General features: G+C 41.7%; 1 protein-coding gene across 1 annotated transcript; it reads right to left on the bottom strand.

Annotated features, from left to right (window-relative positions):
* Window positions 1-138: 138 nt before the first annotated feature.
* On the bottom strand, window positions 139-1,408 carry LOC103610882 (cytochrome c oxidase subunit 8C, mitochondrial). Its single transcript, XM_008594949.1, has 2 exons — window positions 1,183-1,408; window positions 139-466 (listed from the first exon to the last, which is right to left on the bottom strand). The coding sequence occupies exons 1-2, from the start codon at window positions 1,294-1,296 to the stop codon at window positions 374-376; spliced, it is 207 nt and encodes a 68-aa protein (XP_008593171.1). The 5' UTR covers window positions 1,297-1,408; the 3' UTR covers window positions 139-373.
* Between the last annotated feature and the right edge of the window lie 6,271 nt (window positions 1,409-7,679).

Raw genomic sequence — 7,679 nt, 5'->3', positions numbered from 1 at the left:
GGGGGGGGGGGGGGGGGGGAAAGGGGGGAGGGAGGGAGGTTTTGGTGATGGGACACAATAACTAACTACATTGTATATTGACAAAATAAAAATAAAAATAAATAATAATAATAATCTGTGATCACACATAACACCAAGCATCAGTAAGTGTTTCGATTTTATTTAACATGCAAGCAGAACATTTTTTGACTATACATCTATATAATGCATAGTACTGGAAAAGTACGAAAATTTACCATAAACATATGGTTATGAAGCTGAATACCCACAGGGGTTGCCTCGTTAACCCAACTAAGCACTTTTGCTCATTGAAAGAAGCCACAGGTTTGTCTGGAAGCCTTCTGGACATTAATAGTTTTTCAGCATCTTCCGTCTACTCTCTTCTGAACTGGCTCAGGTTGTTCAGCACATACGCAGCCGGTGTTAAGAAGGTCGTAAAAATCACCACAATTCCAACAGTGATTTCCTGGAACAGAAGATGGAAAGCGCTGGTAACGAAGATGGCTTCCCGAATCACCGACTCACTGCCTAGCATTGCCTAAAACGGTTTGAGGAATTCGACAGTTGTCCTAGAAAGAGGGGCCTGGTGAAACCTAAAATGAAGGAATTCAGTTCATGGATGATCTAACTTTATTTCTATATTTGTTTGTTTGTTTTTTAAGTACATTAGAAAATTTTATTGGAAATCTCTTGAATACCTAACTGAAGTTTTAAAGTTTTTTCTTTGAATGAGGGGCTGGCCGGTAAGCTCAGCTGCCTAGAGTGCAGCCTTATAACATCAAGGTCACAAGTTCGGTCCCCGTACCGGTCAGGCGCCAAAAAAAAAAAAAAAAAGAATTAAAATTCTCCTCACGGATTTCCACCGTTTCAGGGACAATGCGAGATCTTCACAATGAAGTGTGCATTCGAACGTGGTAAACTAACCTTCGGTGCAACAATGGCTCTACCCCTCGGTCTTCGTGCCCACAAAGGGGCTCCGAAGCCCACGCGCTCCTCAGGGTCCCCGGCTTCCTTTCCCCTGGGCTCCCTCCAACGGCGGCCCAGCCAAGAAGCCCCTCCACGCGCGCCCTGCGCCCTGCGCCCTCCGCTCCCTACTCCCCGCCCGTCAGAGTGCCTCCGGCCTAGGCCAGCGCTTCCCGCCCGTCCCGTCCGCGCCTCTCTGGTGAGTGGGCCCCAACTCACCGCGGGCAACGCGGGACGCGGGCGCCAGGGCTCCGAGTGGGTGAGGCGGCGGCCGCGCTGCAGGTAGAGCAGGGCCACGCGGCGGCGCGGGCAGACCACGAGCAGGCGAGGCATGGCGCGTCAGGTGAGACAAAGCGTAGTGTGGGCTGAACTGACAGCACCGGCAAGGCGAGGAGAGCACAGGCGAGGCGGGAGACACCAAGGCGGATGGTTTGCGCAGGCGCCCGGCCACGAGAGGGCACCCTTCTCTCCACCCCCGCTAAGCCCCGCCCTCGCCTCGCCCCTTCCGCTCAGCCCCCTATACTCCCTCCCAGCCTGGGCCCGCCCCCTTCTCTCTCACATCCGACTAGGCCCAGCTTCCTACCCCCTTAGCAAACTCCCTTCCCACCCACTCTCAGTAGCTCTTGATTTTCTGCTGGGTAAGATGAGGGATTCAGCACCCCTGCACCTACTTCCCTTTGTCTTCTTCCCCAGCTATATATGTATACCTCTCAACTTACTGTTGCTTGTCATTGGGGAGTTTATAGCACTTATACTTTGTTCTCTTATGTTAACTAAATCTTCTATAAATTGTGTCTAGGTTAGTTCTTAACATAGAAAACCAAGGACGAGTATTTGTAGTGTGCTGATGATGTAAAAATTATTCATGGCAGGATCAAATAGACTGCGTAGACCCAGTAGAGAAGTTGATATAAACATGTCATTAAACTTGTATCTCTTAAAGGAAAAATCAAATATATTGTGATTTTAAATTTTAATACTATAATAAACTTTTATCTGCTCACTAAGGTGATCCAGTTTCTTCATACTGTTTCTTTTTGGGGCTTGTTGCACAAGTAGCATTCTAAGACTTCTTTTGATTGTCCTGTTTCTGCACCTGTTATCTTCTTTCTTAGATTCCTATTTCATTTTGCTGTAGTACACCCTTCAGCAGTTCTTTCAGGAAGTGACTGTGAGTTATAAATTTCCTCAGTACTTGAAAATTTAGGGGGAAAAAAGATATTTTGCTCTGTACATAAACACTAATTTGGCTGACTATAGAATATTAGGCTCAAAATCACTGTCCCTTGGGAATTAAAAAAAAGGCATTGTTCCCTTGTTTTCTAGCATCTAGTGAACTAATAAGTGTAATGCTAATATAGTTGTGATTCCTTTGCCGTATCCTCTAGGAGATCTACTTCTATTATTTATTTCCTTCTCTCTATTTTCTCTCTTCTCAATCTGAAACTCCTATTAGATGGATGTTGGCCCTTCTTAGTAAGTCATCTATGTCTTTCAACTTTTCTCTCACTTTTCATCTTTTTGTCCCTTGTTTTACATTCTAGAAAGGCTTTTTCTTCTAGCCTTTATCTTGATTTTCTCACTTTAGAATTATATTTTTAAAACTTACCATTTTTTTGCTTTCAGAAGAGTCACCTGTTAGTATTTCATAGATGCACTATCACCTCAAATTTCTCTCAGAATATTAATTTGAACTTTTTAAAGTTCTCCTCTCTTCTATGAACTACCTGTGAAAGTTGTCAGAAACAAAATGGAATCACTTGTGTCAAACCCTGACAAAATGGAGACAAGGAAGGCCATGAAGGGAGCATGATTGCCTGATAACAAGAACTATCAAAAAAGACTCTGCCAAAACCACAGTCTTGCACAAAGGCCACTGCAGTCTTATACAAAAAATACTTCTGCAAGGATGTCTGCCTAGCAACTCCCTGTCCAAACTTGGATTGACACTACGCTTCCTATTGATCCTTGTAGCCAAGGATAATTGTTAAAAATTACTTGTGTGACCCCCCTCATTTTACCTTTAAAACTCCTGTCTTTGCCTCCCTGAATGTGCCCATGCATATTTCCATTGCAATGCTCATTCCAGAATAAACTTATTATGTTTGGAGAATCTCTCTCTGTTATTTAGGTTGAAAAGAGCAAATTCTATTTATTCATTTTGGCCGTATGTTTTTTGCTCAGCTATCTTATGACCTTTGGTTGTCCTTTCACATTTATGAATATGAGGAATCAGGTGAATACTTGGGTTCTTTTTGATTACTATCTTACTCCATTCAAGCTGTTAGAATACCATAGACTGAGTGGCTTATTAATAACAGAAATTTATTTTTCACAGTTCTGGAAGCTGGGAAGTCCAAGATCAAGATGCCAGCAGATTTGGTGTCTGGTGAGGGCCTGCTTCTTCACTCATAAACAGCTGCCTTCTCGCCATGCCCTCACATGGTGGAAGGGACAAGGCAGCTCTCTGGGGCCTCTTTTATCAGTCTCATTCATGAGGGCTCTGCCCTTGTGATCTGATCACCTCCCAAAGGTTCCACCTCCAAATACCATCACACTAAGGGTTAAGACTTCAACATGTGAATTTGGGGGGTTGGGAGACACAAACATTCAGTCTATAGCAATTACCAGTCTTTCCCCACAATGAAAATACTGATTACATGTTCTATGTCTGTGGGCTGAGTATGTCAACTGGCAGTCAGGAAGGCATCCTCCTTCACCCCCTATGCCAAAGTGACTGTGATTCTACTCAAGGCTTCCCAACTGCTTTTCTGCCATCCCAGGAAATAACTCAGTTTCATTAAAGAATTTAGCTTCAGCTTAAGACAAACACTGCAAAATATGCACAAGGTTTGGGGAGGAAAGGAAGAACAGCTGACCCATACATTCTTTCCATTGACTGCTCTTCCATCAGTTACCTTGAACTTGTGCTTTCCTCCCATTCCAGGTCTTTGTAGGTATCAATTTACAAGAAGGAGAGGCTCTGCTGTGGAAAGTATCTTGTGCCCTTCAGCCTCTGTGTGCTCAGAGCTGTGGCTCCTTGTTCTCTGCTTTACCCACCAAAATGAACGCTCTACCTTCAGTCTTAGAGAAGTTCACCAAAACCTTCGATCTGCTGATGTAGCCACACTTCTTCATTTCTCATTTCACTCATGGATTCATTTCCTCTTGTACTTCTTTACTGAGAATATAGTGGATGTTCTCAAAGAAGTATTGATAAACACTTGAGCTCCTTTTTCTATCTTAAAGTGGATGCCCCACTTGAATCATTGGAGTTTACTAAATATCGTGGAAAGGCACTACAGGCTCTAGCCTTATAAAGCAGGGACAGTGTGGTCTGATTTCCATTTTCCAATGATCACCCTGCTCTGTAGAGAACAGAAATATGGGTAAGAGGTTGTATTAGTCAGGGTTCTTCAGAGAAAGAGAATGAATAGGATGTATTTATATATGTATATAAAAGGAGATTACTATGAGAAATTGACTCACATGATGATGGACATTTAAAAGTCCCACAATCTGCCATCTGCAAGCTAGAGACCAAGGAAAGCTGGTAGTGTAGTTCAGTCCAAGTGTAAAGGCCTGAGAACCAGGGAACTAATGATGTAAATCTCAGCCTGAGGGCCAGAGAAGATGACATATGTTCCAGTTCAAGCAGTAAGGCAGGAAAAAAAGGGCAAATTCCTCCTTCCTCCACCTTTTGTTCTATTCATGCCTTCAGTGGATTGAAATGATATAAATTTGTATATATCTGGCTAAAAATAATACACTATAAAAATTAATTGCAATCAGTTTTTAAAAATTCTTACCCTGACCGACCAAGGTCCTGCATGAACTGTGTCTGGCCACCTCCCTATCCTCACCTCCTTGTTTTCACTCTCCCTTTTGCTCATCCTGCTCCAGTCAAACCTGCTAAACTCTAATTTTGCCTAGGAATCTCCAGATAATAATTTGAGCACCTCTGAGTTACACGAGTTCTGTAAGCACTGGTTTAGTGCAGCATCACCCCATTTCCTGGCCACAGTTGATTGGTCTAAGGTTGAGCTGTTGACTCAAATATTGGGCCAAAGACCTTTCTCCAGGGATGTCATGCCAGGAACCAGAAGCACCAGAACCCAGTCTATTTGTTGGGATGGATGGTATGACTTAGTAGCCATGTTTTTTTTTCTACATATGGAGAAAGCCCCTCCATGGTGAGTTAACAATGAAGCCAAGGGCTGACCAGTTAGCTCAGCCGGTTACAGTGTGGTGTTGATAACACCAAGGTCCAGGGTTTAATCCCTGTACCAGCCAACTGCAAAAAAAGTTAATAAATAAATAAAGCCAAGCTGTTGGAAGAAGCAGAGATAAGAGCCAGAGGGAACATCCTGATGACTTTCAAATCCATGGTTCTCACTGTTTAGAAGTTAGGATGCTTTACTGTCCTTGAGTTCCAGGTCATTCTTTATGATAAACCCTGCTTTTGGTATAAAGTAGTTGGAGGTAGATTTCTATCATGTACAACAAGAAAGTCTTAATGAAGACTATATTAATCTTTTTTCTTCATGGCATTACCCCATATTTAATTTTTAAAAAGTAACAAAAATACTGATGTAAACTAAGAAAGAGCTCATTAACAGAAGAGCCTGGCTAAATTAATCCTAATCTTGAGAAGTTTAGAACACAGTGCAGCTGATGTGGGAATCAAGCATTTTAGGTCTTTCTCTGTGACAAAAACATTAAATTACTTTTGACAGTGTCAGTAAATCTGACTCCAACTTCAGCCACAACACAGTTAAGTTTCCTGCTGCCCACCCCCACCCCAGGAGACAGCTTTTAGCTGCTCAAATTACCAGTACAAACAACTTTCCTCAGTTTAATTTCTCCAAGTCACAATAGACTAGCATTGTTAACTCAAACCTCTACAATTTTCAATAAAGGGTTTAATGGGCCCAGATTCAATGTATTCTCAGTGACCCACAATGCAAGACCTTCCTTCTACAGTTATATAAAAGGGCATAATTACAGCTATAGCCTAGAGATCAGGTTTTTTGAGCTGTATGTATACAATGAATAAGAAAGACACTCTCACCCACTTCCTTCTTTTTAATGTGATTTTTATAAAAGTTCATGTTCTAAATAAACTGGTGTTAGAGTTCTAGAAAATTATATAATGGATTACAACTGCATTACCTCAGGCCCAAATATCTTGTATTCTCTCTCTAGAAAAACACATTTAATTGCTGTTCAAGGACCAAAGGTCTTTGAGGAATGAAGTGACTCTCTCTCTATTTGTGTCTATCTTTACAACTGCAAGACCTCAATGACAGAGGAACTCAGACTAAGCAAGCGAGAAGAGCAGAAGAGCAGCAAAGGTGGAAAAACATTCAAGTTATGCAACTGGAAACAACAGTAATTTGCTTGAATTACAAGTACAATAGCAATATAAGAAGATCCAACAAAAACTGTGGTCCATCGTTACAAAGAATTTTGAGGAGGAAGTGACCTTAGGCAGCTCAAAAGATGATCTTGGTGCTCCAAGTTCACTCATTTTTAGATGTGCAGTATTATTTTTTTCAATCAGTTCTTTCTTTAAAAAATTACATATGATGAAAACAATTTTCATTTTTCTTACATCACCTTTTTGTTTTTAAATTTGACACTCCTCTTCCTTTCCTGAACTATGTCCATAAATTCTTCAATGGATTTCTACTATGCTGAAGTGAAAAGAGGTTGGCAGTCTGAGCTAAAGGTCAAAGATCAGATTCCAGCACTATTATTTACTGGCCCCCTAGCCTCAGGAAAACAAAATAAGTACAGTATAATAATATTTCTTGTAGAATGTAGATATGGAGATTAAATGAGATCATGTATTAGTTAAAATTACTTTGATAAATGTTACAGAAAATCTAATTAACAAAATTGAAAAGGCCATAATTGAAAAGTCCAGAGGTAGGACTGATTTCAGATTCAGCTTGATTAAGTATCTCTGGTGATCTATCACCAGGGACTCCTTTTCTTTTGGTTTCATTGCTCTGACTTCTGCCAAATCAGCTTTACCTTAAGGCAGGCTCCCCTTGGGTAGCAAGATGAGAGCCTATGGCTACATAATTTTTGGTTATATTCTGTGGAAAATGATGGAGTCTCTTCCATCATCTTCTTTGGAAGAAAAATTTTCTTTTCCAGAAGTCCTAACAAACATTTCACCACATCCTGGCTCTTGACCATAATAAGCAGATGTTATCATTCTTTGACCCTCCAGAAAGTCAACAAGCAAAATGCCTTGAGCATCCCAAAAAACTGTTGCCATGAACTTTGCTTTTGACGAGTCCATTTTTGCCTTGACTGGACCACTTCTCCCTCTTGATAGCCATGTCTTTGATTGTGCTTTGTCTTCAAGACCCTACTGGTAAAGCCATGTTTCATCTCCTGTTATAATTCTTCAAAGAAATGCTTCAGTATTTTGATTCCACTTGTTTAATATTTCCATTGAAAGCTCTGTTCTTGTCTGCAGCTAATCTGGGCACAACAGTTTTGGCATCCAGGAAACAGAAAGTTTGCTTAGCTGTAATTTTTCAGTCAGAATTGTGTAAGCTGAACCCATTGAAATGTCCATGGTAGGGCCAGCCCGGTGGTGCACTGGATAGTGCGCCGCTTGGGAAGCGTGGTGGCGCTCCCGCCCGAGGGTTCGGATCCCACATACAGACCGGTTCCTTCTCACTGGCTGAGCGAGGCGC

Source organism: Galeopterus variegatus, unplaced genomic scaffold (assembly GCF_000696425.1).
Source record: "Galeopterus variegatus unplaced genomic scaffold, G_variegatus-3.0.2 Scaffold168, whole genome shotgun sequence".
NCBI lineage: Eukaryota > Metazoa > Chordata > Mammalia > Dermoptera > Cynocephalidae > Galeopterus > Galeopterus variegatus.
The sequence above is the reverse complement of the archived record's forward strand: the minus strand, read 5'-3'. Positions and strand labels throughout refer to the sequence as shown.

Coding starts and splice junctions, on each gene's coding strand:
- LOC103610882 (XM_008594949.1), bottom strand. CDS start 1,296: ATGCCTCGCCTGCTCGTGGTCTGCCCGCGCCGCCGCGTGGCCCTGCTC. Junction 467..1,182: donor CGCGTCCCGCGTTGCCCGCG/GTGAGTTGGGGC, acceptor CTTCTGTTCCAG/GAAATCACTGTTGGAATTGT.